General features: G+C 43.3%; 1 protein-coding gene across 1 annotated transcript in view; it reads right to left on the reverse strand.

Moving 5' to 3' along the window:
• Positions 1–2,515: 2,515 nt before the first annotated feature.
• LOC126540954 (uncharacterized) overlaps positions 2,516–18,663 on the reverse strand; it is a gene marked incomplete at its 5' end in the record, with an annotated part of 41,640 nt that continues 25,492 nt past the window's right edge. Inside the window, 2 exons of the mRNA XM_072286172.1 lie at positions 2,516–3,615; positions 16,889–16,949. Of these exons, the coding sequence (XP_072142273.1) occupies positions 3,085–3,615; positions 16,889–16,949 (592 nt within the window). The remainder of the gene's footprint in view (positions 3,616–16,888; positions 16,950–18,663) is intronic.

Consider the following 18,663-nt stretch of genomic DNA (forward strand, 5'->3'; position numbering starts at 1 on the left):
CAGGAGGTTGTCCCGTACCATATGTCTCCTGTGTCTGGCTTGCGGTTGTGGTGGACATCCTCGGCAGATCTTGCGGGCCATATTCTGGAGGCAGTCTTTGAAGCCGTCGGCTTTTGCGTAGGTTGTCCGCTTCCAGTTCCTGGGGGTCAGAGTACATAGACGCGTACCCAGCAGCTCCACCAGTTTTTCACAGACAAAGCCACAAGAGACTTCGGTCGACGCTATAGATCTTTCTATCGCTGTCCTGGCACCTTCATCGTTCTCTTCTTCTGGGAGCCACCCAGCATGCCTAGCATGTGGCACCGAATCGCACCGAGTGGCTGTCAGCTGTGTCGAGGCCGTGGCAATATTTACATAATATGCCTGAGAGAACAGCAGTGCATTAAACCAGCGACTGGACTTTATATAACATGTACGCCCGCGGCCGTAGATCTTGCACCGTAGCAGACGACGTGCATTGTTGTAGAAGGTGTGGTACGGTATGGTATTCCCATCACAAGAGCTCTGCCAAACAAGTCATCAAGATACAAAAGTTTGTTTATACAGAGAAAAGCACGTTTTAGAAGCACATTTTGTTTTACAGCAAAGCTGTGTATGGCTAGGATTCCGGGTGTAACGTCGACAGAAAACTATCATCATCTATGGATCATAGCCCAAAGTGCAATGGCTCATACCGCCATAAGGCAGAGGTATAGTACTCATACGGCAGAGGTATAGTGTAGTATACAAGCACTCGGAAAAATGAAGCGAACAGTGCTTACAATCTGTGAAACCACACATACAACATACAGAACAGCATGTTTAAATAAAAAACAAGCTCGAAACAAGCATCCTAACGACATAATTGATGATAAGGTGCTCCTGCACCTACATATATGCGAAGCACTCCCCGCATACGTTTCCCAGTGTTGCGTAAGCTGCCGTGGCGATGGCAGCTTGACTGTAGCCTACGAAGCAGGGAGTGACGTAACTACTTTCGTGCGTAAAAGAGGAACTTGCTTGGCAACTGATTTGTGTTGTGATGGTGCAATAGGAAGGCCATGTATATACAGTAAACTCTCAGTTGTACGAACATCGGTTTATCGAATATTTCAGAATAACGAACTTTTTAAAAATCCCCGGCAGTTTTCTTATAGGTTCTATGAAAAAAATGTTTCACTTAAACGAATTTCGGAACAGTCAGTATTTCAGTTTAACGAACTTGCTCAGAGGACCAAGGCTTATTTTTGTCATCAGGTGGAGGTCGATAGCAATACTTCGTTTGAAGACTATGCACAGTGTGACAGTGCACTGATTACCTGTGCTGGACACACGGATCTGGAGATTGTTTCCAGTGTTCGTCCTCAAGAAGAAGAAGAGTGCGACGAAGAAGAGGCAACTGCCGAGCCAGTTTCAAGCCTTATAACTCTAGCTGAGGTTGTAGGGTACATTGGAAAGTTGAAAGACTGTGTGTCTCAACAGCAAGCTGTGCCAGAAGAAGTGTACAAAAACATTGACTCTTTGGACAGTTTTGTTACTTCCTGTGCTTTAACAGTACAAGTGCAGAATAAGATTACAGATATTTTTCTAAGTGAGAAAGGCAGCATTATAACTGTTATGAACCTTGTACTTGTTGATATGTACAAATTCCATTTCACAAATTTCTAACACTATGGATGTCATGTCTTTTGCTCCATGAATTGCACTTAAAACTTTTGACTCTGTATGCCATGCCTTATGTTGGTCTAGTGAATATTCAGTTTAGTGAACTTTCAGTTAAGTGAACTATTTCTTTAGGTCCCTAGAAGTTCACTCAAGTGAGAGTTCACTGTAGTGGTATATAGTGAGGACTCCTCAAGAGCAACATGCATATGAAGTGCGGTGAATTTCTCTTCCCTGTGGTCCACTCTTTATAGGTGCACGAAGTAGCAGGCCGTCAAAATGTCTTCAAGGTAAAAATCAAGGTAAAATACACGTGGATGTCACCACATGAAGAATTTCAACCTACGTCGCCATGGGTACTCATTCTAGTTGTCGTTTACAGCTAGCTTCGCTGTACAACCACCTTCACAACGTGGATTGGAGACCTTTTTTTTGAGTGGGGCTATTTCTTAATTCGCGGAGGCAATCGGCTGCTGCGCTTCAGTAATCTGGGCGGGGCCTCTCCTGCCACTTAAGTTATACCCGACACCTGTCTGACAGTAAACACTATCACGCCAACAAGTGGTTGTGACACGGTTCTAAACAATTTCAGACTACATCATTACATGTCAGCATGAGGTGGCTTATTTAATAATGCCGTTAGACTGTAAACCATCAGAAATATTACCTGTTTAACTATTAGCAAGTATTAATGCTTTTCCACAGTATATTTGTCCACATAAAGCCACAGTTCTGCCTATAAACTGCTCATATGCATGCCGGCAACGCGTTCCTCGGAGTGGTCATGGGAATGGTGAACGCCATAGCAGACGATGTGGCAAAGGCAGAACTCAATGCCGCACATTCGGCATTAAGCGAAAGAGCACAGTATCTCTCAAGTGTGGAATTTATTAAAATATATCTACAGATTCAAAGGATGCATTGAGGGCATGTCAGACATGCTGTGTGCAACACTGAATATGAAGTAACAATTATTGACAGCAAACACCCTCACTGAACACACTATACAAGAAACTGGGGCCAAGAACACACAAATCTCAAAATTGCTGTGACCTAGTTTTAGTGCAATCTTCTCAATATAGACATGATAGATGAAAAAGAAAAAGAAACTTTGAACAGCTACACCTGCAAAAAGATTTGCATGCCACCAGCCATCCTTAACACATGAAAGACAAACAGAGCTGGTAACTACATATGTCCCTGTTTCTGTAGGGTACGCTTGAACTTATAACAAGCTGAGGCGCATAAATAATCTACTTTGAAAAAACAAGAACAAATACAAATGTGCTGTATTTCAGAATGCAAATTATTAAAACTCAGCATCAGCAGCAAAAGCAGCAGTTTGGCTGTTGCAGGGTTGTGAAGACTTTAGCTGGAACTGAGGTGCAGTCCACAATTCCCCTTTACCTGCTTTTGGTAATGCCTTAGAACAGGGAGTTAAAGTTACGTGGCTAGGCGGGCTTGGGTGTGCTTCAACATATGCACAGACAGGTGCACTTTTTGGGAGCAAGCATATGGACACTCTTCACACCTGTAAGGCTTCTCGCCTGTATGAGTCATCACATGCCTCTTGAAATTTGTGCGACGTACAGTGACATAAGGGCACACGCTGCATGAAATGAGTTTATCAGTAGTGTGCCGTTTCTTGTGGTCCGCCAGTGCGCTGCTATTGCCTGCTCTGTATGAGCACATGGGGCACTGGTACGGTTTTTCTCCACTATGCGTGCGCATGTGATCTGTGAGTGTTTGAAAAAGTGCAAACTTTCTTGAACAGACTGGGCATCCAAAAGACCTCTCGCCGCTATGAGTCAGCATGTGTCGTTTATAAGATGTCCTATTCCTCGAGTGGTAGGGGCAGAGGTCGCAATGGTACCCTTGTCGCCACCTAGGCGCTTTGCCACTGCAAGCAGTGTCTTCGGGTTTGCCTGATGGAGAACAAGCTTCACCTGAAAATACAGAAGCAGCTACGTTGCATCAATTCCTGAATCAATGCTGCAGGCACAGTACTGTCGCAGAAAACCACAAACCAGATATGAATGCCAATGACCCTACGACCTTATCCAGTCTCAACTCTGTGAATCAATCCCAGTGTTGCAGAAAAGGACATGCACGTCGTTACAGGTTATGTACGAAGCTCATGGAAAGTGAAAAACAGTGATGGTCACGTCGACACTATCATTAACATCTTTTGCTTCACTTCCTAGCAGCACACTATGGACAGGCATAAACTGCTACACAAATTATCATTTCATTTTGATTGTTTAGCCTGACCAAAACTTTGTATTTCACAGAAAGCGACAATGCAAATCAGCATTAAAAGCAGTTCTAGAAAAAAATTAACCTATAATCAATTTCACAGATAGTAGACAATACTACAAAGGCTAGATTTTCTCGGATACCTAACCAAAAAATAGCGCATGTCTTATGAGAGAAACATATTGGTACGAATAACATGAACTAGCATTAACTTCTACTGCGCAAAATATTGCAGGGTTATTATCAGGAAGGCATCGAAGATATGAAACTACATGTATTTACCACTACACAAGCAGAGTGACATGTTTCTGTGACCAGCGGCCATGGATCATTGCTTGTGCTCATGACGAGAACATAGTAAACTGCATACAGGAAGCATAGAGGTGCCAAATACCCGATTTCGTGCAACCTTACATTCACAAGTTCTAACATATATAGTAACTGCACTGAAAACTTAACAAATCGAGAACAACTACACTGCAAGACGTTCAGAGTGACTTCCACGACTACGCTAGTTGTGAAGCATTCACAGCATTGCCTGCTAAGTATGAAACTGAGTAAAGACTGTGTATGAAAGAGAAAGGGCACAAAACAAAAATTTAATTTCGAAAGAACAGTGAATTGCAAGTGGATTTCAACTGAAGAAATCAATGTGTAGCGCTCAAAGATGTGTTGCAGTGGCACTTCAAAGCAGCCAGAGCTGGCATATGGAGAAAGAACGATGGTTGAAAATCGTGTGTACAAGAGGAAGATATATGAAGACATAAAAACACTTGCAAACAAACATAATTCCACATCAAACAGCAGCTGTGTTGACAGTGCATTTGTCTCAGCAAAGAAGAAAAATGCTAATGCACTGGAAAATTCAGCAGAAGTTGTACTTATGTAAGTGTAGAAATGTCAAGGGCATTTCTGAACAGTCTATGAGAAACAACTCTATGGAGTCAATTGACAAGTGGCTATTTGTAACCAAAACATAATAAGAAATCTATGATTCCTTGCCAGAGTAGTTCAGTCATGTCCAGAGGGCCATTCCTGAAAGCAAAGAGAGGAAACTGTTTTGGTTTGTTTTCATTGCTTTTGACACAAAGAGAGAAAAGTTAATCCACTTCAACAGTAAATTGCTTTTACACAAGAAGCTCTATGACGTTTATTGACCCATGTGGCTCAATGTTCGAGAGATGGCAGAGTGAAGTGCTATCAATACTGAGCAACAGGGGAAGTTCAGGTGTACCCAAAGCTTAACACACGTCTTTCCTTAGTCGGCTATTATTATAATATGCCTGCTGTGGGAAGATATTAAACTCATGGCTATTTACTGACAAGTGAAATGCCATCATGACTAAGTTGTCATAGTGAACGTACTCTATAAAGTTATAAAATACCCGTGAAGATTGTACAAGCACCGAAAAACAAAGGGCACCAGAAATGGAATGCAACTATGCTACAGATGTGTATATTATAGCTTAAAAGCAAGGTTTAGTGGACACCAGAAAATGGAAAAGCATCGACGGGGAGCTGGGAACATGATCTTTAGTCAATAGGACCTGGAGCAAACCTGTTACTTCCAACGTTCAGTAAAAGGAAGGCACGGCATTTCTGTCTTTTTGGTAAACACAGCACCCTGACAATCTGTTTGAATAATTATGCAGTTAGTAGGCAGCTTTAATGTTCAATGACCAACCAAGAAATAACATGCTGTAAACCCAAGGTGTAAGCTGTGCCATCACACCTGTACTCCTAGCACCAGTGGCATCGGGATTGTGCCATGAGCATGTATAAGTGTGCATGGTTTATTGACACTACCTTCAAGCTGGGAAGAGCGAGATACACGCTAGACAGAACTTGAACTTGCCTTTATCGCGTAACTACCACATGCCTGCAGAAAATCTTCCAGAGCGGGGAGGGGAGAGAGGTTGGGACAAGGTATTGAGTTCAGGTGGAGATTACTAGAAGTGAAAGGGGGAAGTATGTTGCTACAAAGCCGAACGTATCAATATTGACATGTTGGATTTGATGCCTGAAAACTGCGATTTAAGTGCTGTAAACCCAATGTACAGCCCATACTAACATTTTTGATATTCTGGAGGGCGGGCTCAGTTGTGAATAGTTCCACAAATGACTTACCAATTACATAATTACCATACTAATTCAACTTTACTCAATCGTCATTTTGCTGTTTTCTTCCTACACCAACATACTCTCTGTGGCCAGAAATATGTGTGGGCAAGTTGTTTAGATTTTTTTGTCGCACAGATTGGTGTTTGGGCTTTGTGGGGATATACTGTGAGAAATAAAGTAGGCAAGCAACCAAGTTGTCATTGCTTCTTTAAAAAGTAAAAACTAGGCATTTCTCCTTCTGTGCCTTGGCCACACACTCAAGATGGCAAACTGTCCTCCTTCCAAACACGCTAACATGCGTGCACTCGGGGATCCCAGACATGACCTTACAGCCCTAAAGCAGCACTTGTGCTTCGTTTACCACAACACATCTCTTTGCAGTGGGCGCCGCATTATCCACAATGTTTCTTCCAAAATTTCATGATATGAAAATGCACGTCGGCCACATGGCTGGGGAATTTCTGGGGGAAAATGGGCAATCTGCCCTCCCCCCTGACAGATGCCCATGCCCGCAATTATGATATCAAAATTATAGAAAATGTGGTCACTGTGCAAGGAACACATGCCGTTATTGCAGCACCGACAGCAGCGGCTCTGTGGCTATGGTTTTGTGCTGCCGGGCAAAGGGTCACAGGTTTAATCTGTCGCTGGGGCAGCCACATTTCAACGGGGGCAAAGTGCAGAAACCACTAAGTACTGAGCAGTGAGTGCATGTAAAGGTAACTCAGGAGGTTAAAATTATCCTGGAGCTTTCCGCTAAGTGTCTCTCATAGCTCCAGGGTTGCTTAGGTACATCAAACATCAAACTCAGTTTAAGAGTGCGCCACTACTGTCGCACAAAATCTAAACTCTCCATACTTCTACATGAGGCATGGCTTTGTTAAGACAACGCTTTCCCTCCTTTTTGTGAAAGAAAATGAGCTGCATCGCATTATGCCTATAAAAAGTAATTTCTTGCATGTTAACACACATTGCTGCACAGTTCAGACTACTCAACGTTTAGTATTTGTTGCGCATATATCTTGACTTCTCCCTTGCAAATAGGTGGGGTGTAAACTTGCAAAGGCTCATTCTTTGCTCGGCACTTCCGGTTCAACAGGTGACGGTTCCGGCCCATGATTCTCCATTCACGGATCCGGTCACACTTCCTATCTGTGCATCTTCATATCGCCCATGCCGATTTCTAGAGCCTGTGGTGGTCGCATCGATGACCGATCGCGAAAGCTTAGCTTAAGCAGTCATTTAAAACAAGTTTTTTAGCCAAATTGATCAAACACATGAATTAGCTGTGCATAATGTAGTAGTTCCGTGCTTATATTGAATGACAAATCACACTTCCTTGTCGATTTTGTTTGTGTCAATGACAATTATTATTTTTTTGCTTATTTCATCTCACTTTCACTAGGCTGATTCAAACATGCATGGTTTAGTAGTAAAGGCACTGTAGGCAGGCAAACGGTTCCAATCCAAGCTGTTTCTTGGCACGAATGTCTTGGAACACCATTTAGGCGGACATCTTGAATGGCATAGCGATAGTCATTGGGTGTTCGATGCCAGGTGAGCTATATTGTATAGTGGGAGGATTGAAAAGTTGCAGACGGCAAATTTTCTTGCGTGTACTGTGATATGTGCATGGGGCGAGAAACGCTACCCTAGTGGTCGCAAAGCTGCAAAATTTTCTTTATAAAGAAAGTATATTAAGAGATACTCATGCATGCGAGGAAAGCCAACTGCACTCGACAAACATTTCTATCATGCCTTACATTCCATATCTCACAAATACCACAAAGCATCTCAAAACACAAGGAGCATACTGCAGCACTGAATGCATTAGAGACTTTTGTGTCATGTTTTGGAGAAGTTGCAGCATGAGACACTACATTAAAGCAAAGTTAAACCATGCTAACTGCATGGTTAACATTCTGTTATCCACATGTTCCAAGAAATATTATAAGTAACGTGGACAGCAAATTATTTTCCAAAATAACACATGTATGATCCATATATAAACATAGCAAAACATATACAGGTTTGCTGTAAAATGATATAAAAGTTCGAAAAGCTAAATGCACGGAAGGTATTTTTCTTAGGGCAAGTCAGGGTTCTTAGCAGCTGTGCGCACTTGCGCACAGCTACTTGTGTTCTAGCACAAATCTGATATTCACAACTGAAACGTTACAAAATCACTCTCGTCGCTGACACGAGCAGAAGCGATGCCAGACTGCAAATCGTGATTTCTCATTCATGATAAGCATGAAACGTGCAATTCAATTATAAAAACAAAAATATTAGAAATGGCTGACTATGCTCAGCTTTCGAGCTCAGTCATCGATGTGACTACAGCAGGCTCTAGAAATCACCAGCATGGGGCAATGCGTTGCGATGTAGGTGCACAGAGAGCATGCGCGGCAAGCCCCGCAAATGGAGAATCACACGTCGGAGCTCTCATCCGCCGAACTGGAAGCGTTGAGCAGACAACGTGCCCCATGAGCCTTTGCAAGTTTATGTCTCCCCTTTTGGGAGCTAGGAAATGACGTTTCACAGTATTTGCCACAAGAAAGATCGAGACACGGAGCCACTATCCCATGTGACCGAGATTTCCAACCATGTTGAATTTAGTGTGCCGACTTGAGTAAATGTCCAGAGTGCAGACTTGACCCACTCGGTACGACCAAATGTCCAGACTTTAGCTTTTTTCTGCTGAATAACCATCAAGGAACCAGATTTATTGTTCATAATGCTTGAAAGCTCAGTGGCACCTTCCTTTTTCTTTTTATTTAGATGTAGAGACATGGGAAAACACTTTCTGCAGTTTTTCCCCTGGCCTGTGCCCTTTAATCAAGGGAGGCCAAACCGGGCCCACTGGTGGGCTGAACACACACCTTCCATTTTTGTTGTAGTTTTAGTTCTGCTGTAGGCCCCGAATGCTCACGGTACGTTTACCTGTACTTGCAGCCATGGTAGCCAGAAAGCTAATGCACCTTTCTTGCTGTAATTGTGATATGGAAGGAGTAAGTAAAAAAAAAATTGCTAGAAAACTGTTACATGCAGGGCCTGGTGGCTCCTGGCAATGGCATGGTCAATTGTCGCCAGCCCCCTCCCTCCACCTCCCAACTCTGTCCACTTGAGATTTGGTAACACTATGTGTGATGTTTCATGCTAGCCAAGTGCTTTTTCTGAATTCTCTGCAACTCTCCTGCTTTACTGCGTTTTTTGAGCAAACAAAATACAAAGTTGTGCCTAGTTTTCCGGCACCTCAGTTTGACTGTCCCTACAGGGTGCTTGACTTAACTTGGGCCAAACTTCAAAAATAAGCGAATGTCACATAGCTAGACAGAACTAAGATAACATTGTTTGCCATCGCTTGTAGATACTCAGATTATTTTTTGCATCCAGCCCAATAAAAAGTAATTAGTCGTAATTATTTAATAGACTTCTCAACTATTAAAATGGGATGAAAAGTGCCAATGAGAAAATTTTAGAGCAACTTGAAAAACTCCCAATACCGCTTTCTATTGCTCAATATGTGCTGCACAAAAGTGTTTTTCTAAGCGTGAAAGAAGGCTATGAATACACACGAGATTGCTGTGCGACTGGCTGCTCGAGGCAATGACCTTTACCTTGCAACACTTTTTTGGATGTAAATGCGAGCACTGAGAGAAGTCTCTCCAGCTTGCGTAATGTTGCCTGCTATGTATGTAGGAAACAAACTTCACATCCTCTATATTCTTGTCTCCATGTAGTCACGCCTATTGTGTTACTCCAGTGCTTAACAAACCCCATCGAAATAAGGTCCCGTGTTCCATCGCCTACTATATGTGTAACACCATGCTGCGAAAATCACGTCATAAACTTAGATCAATGCGCCCACATCGCCATTCTTATCCTACTAAATAAGACGTAACAAAACAGTAATGATCATCAGCCCAATTGATGTCCACTGCAGAATGTCCCAGCAATTTCCTATGACCTGTCTCGTGTTAGTTAACTTCGTCCTACGCTTGCAAACTTGCCAAATTCCATTATATCACAGTAATCCAAAACCAACTGGCACAACATTCTTGTTTGATAAATATGGGGACATTGCAGCCAACTCCCTCGACATCGGTACGAGAAATTCGCACTGCAGGCAAGAAGGCTGCCTATCCAAACCAGTGTCGTGCCATGCTGCTCTTGTCCTGCAACATATAAAAGGCAGGGAGAAGCAAGAAAGCATCGCTAGGAGCATCAAATGTAATTTCAGCACACAAGAACAGTACCACAAGAGAACTTGGCGAACAGAATCTATCCATCATCGCACTGTGCAGTAAGTAAATGACATACACAGAAATACAGGACAAATGCTGTCTGAAAACTGAAACTTTATTGGAAAAGAAATGTGGTATATACTATGAACAACACAGAGTGAGAGAAAAAAAAATATATATAATGACTTACAAGAACACAGGCAAGTTAAAAGTGAGCAAGGAATGTAAATCTTTTCTTCTGTCAGGGGCAATTGAAGGTTGGCTAACACACACACTTTTCTGTTTAATAATCCAAAAAGCCTCTATAATTTCTGACGTGCACTGGTCACTGTGACTTGCAATTACAGTGGCGTCTCCAAAAAGAAATATACATTGAAAGGTGTGCCAAGCTAGGCACCTGTCCAGCCATTGCCGTGACAGCAGGTGCTTGCCATCATTCTGTAGCACTACAATAATTGCAAGGTGCAATGACCACTGCAGAATTAAACTTACAAGGACTTTTGGATTTTTAAACAGAGAAGCATAAGTATTAGCCGGCAACCAATCTCTCTGACAAATGTGATTACTTTCCGTGATTGCTCTTACAAGAGCACTGACACGACATGATTGTGCCCTCTCCCTCCCCCTTTTTTTGGTGCTGTCAACTTTATAAATATTCAGAAATGCACAGGTTTGGGTTAGCTGGTGCTTTGCAACTTAATTTAGAGCACAACTGAACAAAGAACAGGGCATGAGCAACATAGATGAGCGCCAACTTTCACCTGATGTTATTGGTCACCTATGCACACATAAATATCAAAACCCAAAGAAAAAAGCAAAAGAGAAAATAAATACACACAGAAAAAGGAATATACACAGGAAAAAGAAAGACAGACTAAAGGGATCAAAAATACATCTTTAGCAGCTATGAAGCTGTAAAAGAAAGCCATACTTTATCAAGCCATGCACCCATTAAGTTATTACTTCGCTCTATTCCAAATTCCTTCTTTGACAGCGATAATGATGGGTCACCAGCGCATTCTTCTGCTCCACGTGCCATTTCCACCACCTCTATAATCTCAGATCTCTCGACGGCCCTGATCAGAGTGTCTGTACAGAAGTGCGCAGTTTTGCATTTCTTGTTTGCAACCAGACTTACAACAAACCACAAGCAAATGGCCTTTGAGTCATTTGTCATTGTTTACCATCAGACACATTGTCATGTTTGTCTAACTACTCACTGAGAGTGCCCCGTTTCACCTGCACACCTGCTTCTGCAAGGTAATGGAATGGTGTACACCACTATTTCTAGGCATTAAACAAGCTGGTTTCCATGCTTTGTTGAACCTTTCTTATACCCTTGATGGACAACATTTCCTAGCACAGTTATGAAAGTATTTCCGGCGCAACCCCAACATATACTTTCTGTGCTACTTTCTCAAGGTTATGCGACAGTTTTTTAATGTAGGGGATAACCATCTCATTATTATGGTGAATTCTGTCAGCAACACTAGTGATCATGCTTATGAAGCAACCTGCTGCTGCAATCTGCCAATTTGTGGTGCCTGGAGGCCATCTACCATCGAATGGAATCACAAATTTGGTCAGGGAATTCACCAAACAGGACTTCACTACGCCTCTTTTGATCGACTTACTATGTATAGATGGGTAAGGAAAAAGCATTTTCTTTCCCTGTGGCTCATACAACCATCAAACGCTCTCTTGCTTTAACTCAAGTACTGTCCGTACACGTATCTACACCTCTCCCTTTTCTCTCTTCCCCTTCTCCCTTCGCCCAGCATAGAGTAGCCAACCAGACCCTTGACTGGTTAACATCCCTGCCTTCCTATATTCATCTCTCTCTCTCTGAAAACCTTATCTTCAGGTCTAGGAACATAATGCCGTACCCTTGTTGGACTTCATGTATTATTACGAGGGGCTTCAACAGTCCATGAAAACCAATAAAATGCTATCAACTAAATCCTCACAGCTGGCACCTTGGCTGCAAAACACAAGATAATTGTCTAGGAAAGTAAAAGGTTCGCCCAATGTCTGGTTCCTCTAGCCTGGTTTGCAGCTTTCTGTTGTGGCTTGCCAAGTGCAAATGACTCGGTATCGGGGCAACAGAAGAACCAATACACATGCTCTGCTTCTGCAAATAGAGTTCATCGTCCCATTGAACAAATGACATTAGGTACAGTAGCATCACTAGGGTCAGCGGCATCTGAGGCGGTGACCCGCTGCTTCGTATGGGTACTCAAGTAAATTTCGGGCAGTTTCATCAGCCTTTTTTGTTTCACAAAATATTGGCATGGCCAGGTTGCCATAGGAAGGTGACATAATGCCCAGAAATGTTGGCCTTGTTGTGAAGATACGCAATGTCACAGGCTGCAGGTTGTTTGTTACATCGCTTGTGCCTGCTCCACATACTTTGTAGGGCTGCTTACGAATCCATGAATATCAGCCAGCTCCTTGGCGGCTGCTCTCGAAGTACGTGCATGAGGGCCTCCTTAGTGCCATATAGCTCAGCGGACGTATATGATGTGTCTTGCTCAAGGTGAAACGAGAATCGCTGTCCTGTAGAGGGTACAAAAATTCCGCACGATGAGTGACGTTGAGTTTTAGAGCCATCCGTGAAAATGTATGATGTGGCTGCATATTCTTTGTACATATATTCCAGAGTAGCCTTATGGGTCACTGCTTGAGGCACGTTCTTCATTACACTGATTTTAGGGATATGTGGTATGATTTCCAGTGGTGACAGTGTCCAGAGTGGTATTTCGGGGCATAATTGGCAACACCTTAGCACGAATCAAGGTAGATATGCTTTCGACAGCCTGCCCGAAGCTAGACTTAGTACGGGTTCTAGAAATATTCTAGCAAAAAATTGTCTCCCACAAGCAAAAGGAAACTTAAGGCAGCACCAAACAACTGTCTTCAAGTATGTCTTGGCCTTCTGAAGGGGTCGTCCCGCTTAGGAACAGTGGCACAAAGTGGACACCTCCCTCTCGACGTGCTGTCTTGGCAGGTGACACTTCAAATTTATCTCAGTCACGCAAGCTTTGAGCACGTAGGGTGAAATACACATGAAATACCTGAAGCGATATGTGTGTGCATGTGTATGCATAGTGTATGCAAAACCATGTGCGGCGCACATTGCATATGTAGACGCATAGGTATATACAAGAATAGATTACCTGGGTTTTTAAAATCAAGTTGAAAGCACCGTGGAAGGGGGAATCTTGAAAGTATAGTAAAATGAAGACGAGTCAGAAATAGTAGGTGACTAGGCAGTCTCAGTAGAATGTGCGGTATTTTAAAGGAGCTTTCGTAAGAAAATTAAAACGCTAATTTATGCTAACCTCGCACTATCCATTAGTGCAGTCAGCTCCACTGGGGAAGTATTTCTTACAAGTGCTGCACCGGTGTATCTCCAAAAATGTTATGTATCTCTCAGGGGCAAGGTCGCTAACGTATATTTCAATATAACTCCATGTTCTAAAGCACCCTAATTAAGCTTTGTTAAGGACACCCTCCTACAAATTTCCATTCTTTTTTTTTTTTCTGTTGTCAGCTTTCAACTTTATAAGTTTTTCTAGTATACAGTAGAAACATCCTCCTGGGCTAAAAGCTGCCATAGGCAGCTTGATTGGACCCAGGAGGCGTTGTACATAACAGCGCAATAACAGGCAGTACTTTGTAACATAAACACTAAACAGTCAGCACATAGTGCCACTGTTTCGCTCGATGAAAGGCGCCTGGCGCCTTTTCACTTCTTCAGCAAAGCACTCTCCTAGTGACGCCACTGATTAGGTACGTTGAGAGCAATTCAAGAAAACTTCCAACAGAGTTGTTGTTCCCTTCCTGTTTGTTCAATTGTGCATTACACTAAGTCAGTCATAATTATGGCACAAAGACTTAATTCCCTGAGGGTGCAATAAATAATTATATTTACAACACCTTTTATGCGACCCATTCAAAGCATGTGCAAAACAGTGGCGTTATGTGAAAAAGGAGACCATTTACGTCCTCGAAACTGGAGGTGAAGTTCTATGTGGTATCACCAGCAACTCAAGAGCATATCAGTCTGCCCAGTGTGGTGGCTGATGGCCATGCAATGTCCATGCCACTGAAAGCTGCCAAACTGACCATTCCAATTGTGCACTTTTCTTGGAAACACAGGACTTGCTATTCTCTCTTGTCCGATTGGGGGCTGAATGGACTGGGTTTTGAGCAGCACAGTCATTGCGTGTGCGTACGTGTCGGTGGTGTCCTGTACGAGGCTTCCACGTCGTTTCATTGAAGTGAATACTTTTGTTTATCAGATGTAAAGCCACGCTGCGCTTGGCATGCATTTTTGAACTTATTGCACTAAAAAATGAAATGTTAATTACACTCTCAAGGAATTGATACTCTACAGTGTAATTATAATGGCTTGACAGCTGTCCAATAAAGAAATAGAAAAACAAGCAAAGAATTTTCTGTCAGCACTTCTTGAACATGTTTATCTATCGAAAGTTCACTAATGCATCACTATAGTCTTCTTCATTGTTTTTTTTTTTCCTTTTTTTAAAATCTGTTCTTTAAAGTACATGTCACATTTCTTCTACAATAAAGTTTCAGTTGTCAGAAGCAATTGCCCATCTTCCTCTTTATGTGTACGTTTACTGTGTAGTGCTACGATGGACAAGAGAACACCTTTATATTAAATTTTAGCAGTCATTCTGCACTTCCAAGCCTGTTAATTTTATGTTGGCCTGCCATCACGAGTAGCTTACCACAAGCAGTTGAAGGCAAGTTCATTGTTCGTCCATTCATCAGTTGCAGGTAAGTTCATCCTATAGTTAACATTATTAAACACCACCAATTTTCTGAACTATATTTGGAATGCATGCAGTCTACAAGGCTTTTTCTACCCTCTGTTACTTGCAGATTGTTTACTGCTGTAGACACCAGAACATTTCAATCGACAGGAAGTAACAAAAGCAAGATGCATTTGTATGTCACAGTGTTGTCATCATCATCATCTGCAATGCAAAATTGCTTATTTGAATACTTGAACACAAGAAAGGGAACAGAGTATTTAAAGCAACCGAAATGACACTGGCAACTCATGTATACTGTTTGTCAAAAGTACACAGGCTACATTATGTGCAACTGCCAGGCTGTTTAAGGTAGTTCCTGTGGTATACCTTAAGTTCCAACATCCTGGGAAATGAAAAGAACTCTTGTTCTCGTTATCCAGAGGTCTGGAATGTCAGGAGTGCCACAGGAACCTCACCACACAGCTGCACGACATACATGGTTATGGCATGAAGTGGCCTGCATACTTTTGACAAAGGCTGTACATATTCGCAAAGAATGTGTTCACAGTGTATCAACTGCAGTTTATGTGCTCTCACTTTATCTAAAGGCATTATTAAACAGGTTTCGCAGTTTTGAACAGAATGAGTGCTTAGGTCAAGCTTTTTGAATTCTATTTAATCTGTATTTCTGGCTCCATGTTGCAGTCTGTACAGCAGTATTCGCCAATGTAGACTTTTACCAACACTGGCACCACCCTCCTATGTACACCACTCAGGTAATGATTAGTCCTCACAATGTAGCTTAAGAAAGCCGGCATTCAACATTTCTATCATTAATTTTGTCGTACATGCTGCCATCTAGTGAAAGCGGGTAGACATAGTTCCCCGTGACTGCACGTGGTCGGCGATCTGGCAGCGCATGCTCTTCTTCTTGAGATGGAACACGTCTGAGAGACCATTAAACGTGTGAATATGTGACTTCTCGTCTGGCCATCTCGCTCTTCCTTCCTGGCTACAACAGGGTGTCAGAAGAACAGGTTCTACCAGCGGACATCAGCTCCTAGTCCTTTTACGTCCGACAGACGATGCCAGGAACGAAACGCTGGTGAGCTGCTCCCTATACGTACACCTTGGTACTCAAGCAACGCAACCCCTTAACGTTCGAGGCCATGGCGTCATTTGTAATTCAACCGCCGGACGCCTTCAACTTTTCGTCGTCGAACAAGAGGCCGAAGAGGAAACAAAGATTTGAACGTTTCCGAACATCTTCAGGGTTGTGCGTTAAGTCAGAGAAGCATCAAGTAGATACGCTACTCTACATCACCGAGCGAGCCAAGGAAATCTACGCCACTTTTGCTCTCTCTGAAGAGTACTCCAAGAAATTCGACGCAGTCATGGAGCAGTTCGACAAATACTTTATCCCGCAACACAATGTAATCTTTGTATGAGCCAGATTCAACACCAGAGTGCAATCAGACGGTGAGTCGGCCGAAGATTTCGTCACTGCACTTCACACACTTTCGAAAGACTGCGAGTTCAGCGCTCTTCGAGAAGAGTTTGTGCGCGACAGACTTGTAGTCGGGATGAAAGATAAGCAGCTATCCACCAGGCTACAGCTCAATGAAGACCTCACTCTTCATAAGGCTTTTGAGTCTGTCCGTCAGATCAAGAGCGTCCGTCAGCGACAAGTTGAGCTCCGCCAGAAAGTGCCATGTGTGAACAAAGTTGCATTCGCTTCCCAATCCACTTGGGGTACTTTGAAACAGGACAAAAGCGGCAGCTATTCACGTGGGGAAAACAAGCCATCTTCATCCTCCGGTAAAAACAGCATGCACAAACCATGCCGTTGGTGTGGTCAAGAGCATCACCCTCGTACTCTGTGCCCAGCATGCTCCGAAGTCTGCAGGAATTGCCAGAAAAAGGGTCATTACGCCTCCGTATGCATGTCACGGCACCTCGTTTGTGTCGAAATGCAACAAGTCAATTTAGAAGCAGGATTCCTCGGAGTAATCAAGGCGTTGGATGGTGGAACGTGGGAGGCAACAGCCTTGGTTCAAGGTCAGCCAGTAGATTTCAAAATTGACACTGGCGCCAACGAAACAGTGCACCCGAAGCAAGTATTCCAGACGTCAAGGACAGACCTTTTCTCTCAGCTCCTCCTCGCCAGCTACATGGTCCAGATGGAAAGCTTCTTCCAGCCACAGGAGTGGCACAACTCGAGCTCATCTACCGCCACTGTACGACTACTCAGGATGTCTACGTACTAGATGAGGTCTGCACTCCGTTGCTAGGCAAGCCAGCGATCAAAGAACTCCAGATGTTGACATTTGCAAACGCCATTGCTGAGAAAGTGAATCCAAAAGAAGAATTTCTGGCATTGTTCCAGGGACTCGGCAAGCTGCACAAGGAATACCGAATTCAGCTGCAAGCTGGAGCCAAACCTTTCGCGCTCAGCTCTCCAAGGTGCATCTCAATTCCTTTATACGAAAGGACAAAGTTGGAACTACAAAGAATGCAGAAACTCGGCGTCATATCACCTGTTGACGAGCCAACTGAGTGGTGTGCACCAATGGTAGTTGTCCCAAAGCCCTCCGGAGACGTGAGAATCTGCGTGGACTTCACCGAACTGAACCGCCACGTTCTGAGAGAATGGCATCCTATCCCTTCTGCGGAGTACACTCTCGGACTTCTTCATGGAGCTTAAGTGTTCTCCAAACTGGACGCTAACTCTGGATTTTGGCAAATTCCACTTTGTGACGGTTCTAAAAAGCTTACCACGTTCATCTCACCTTTTGGACGCTTCTATTTCAACTGGTTACCATTTGGAATTGCGTCTGCTCCTGAACACTACCAGAAACAGATGTCATGCATTTTACAAGGCGTCAGTAGGGTTGTCTGTCACATGGACGACGTCCTTATCTGAGGTTCAAATGAGCATGAGCACAATGAGACACTCAGAAATGTGCTGCAGCTACTCATCAAGGCTGGAGTGACACTGAATGAAACCAAATGCTTGTTTAATGTCCAGCGCTTCACGTTCCTTGGACACTGGCTAGACCGAGACGGAATACGACCTGACGAAAAGAAAGCTGAAGCCATTATGAAAATGGAGAGCCCAAGAAACAGGACACGAGTTGCAGAGAATTCTCAAAATGGCAACATACCTCGCCAGATTCGTTCCCAGTCTCTCTGAAGTCCTGCAACCACTTAATCTTTTGCTGTCAAAGAAGCAAGAGTTTGCTTTGGATGCTCCACAACAGCAGGCATTCAATAGATGTAAGTCGGTGCTCTCGTCTCGCCCTGTCCTTGGAGTTTACGATCCACAAATAGAAACGATCGTCACTGCAGATGCATCGTCCTTCGGACTTGGTGCATTAATCTGGCAGAAGCAAACGAATGGCAAGTTTTCTGTCATCGCTTATGCTTCACGATTACTCTAAGAGACTGAAAGCATTACGCCCAAATCGAGAAAGAGGCACTTGCTATAGTCTGGGCATGTGACAAGTTCGGCGATTATCTTGTCGGCAAGCTATTCAAGCTGGAGACGGACCATAAGCCGTTGGTTCCCATCTTCACTTCTATGAGCCTTTACGACCTGACACTCAGATTACAGA

The sequence above is a fragment of the Dermacentor andersoni genome, chromosome 2 (genome assembly GCF_023375885.2).
Source record: "Dermacentor andersoni chromosome 2, qqDerAnde1_hic_scaffold, whole genome shotgun sequence".
NCBI classification, from domain to species: Eukaryota; Metazoa; Arthropoda; class Arachnida; order Ixodida; family Ixodidae; genus Dermacentor; species Dermacentor andersoni.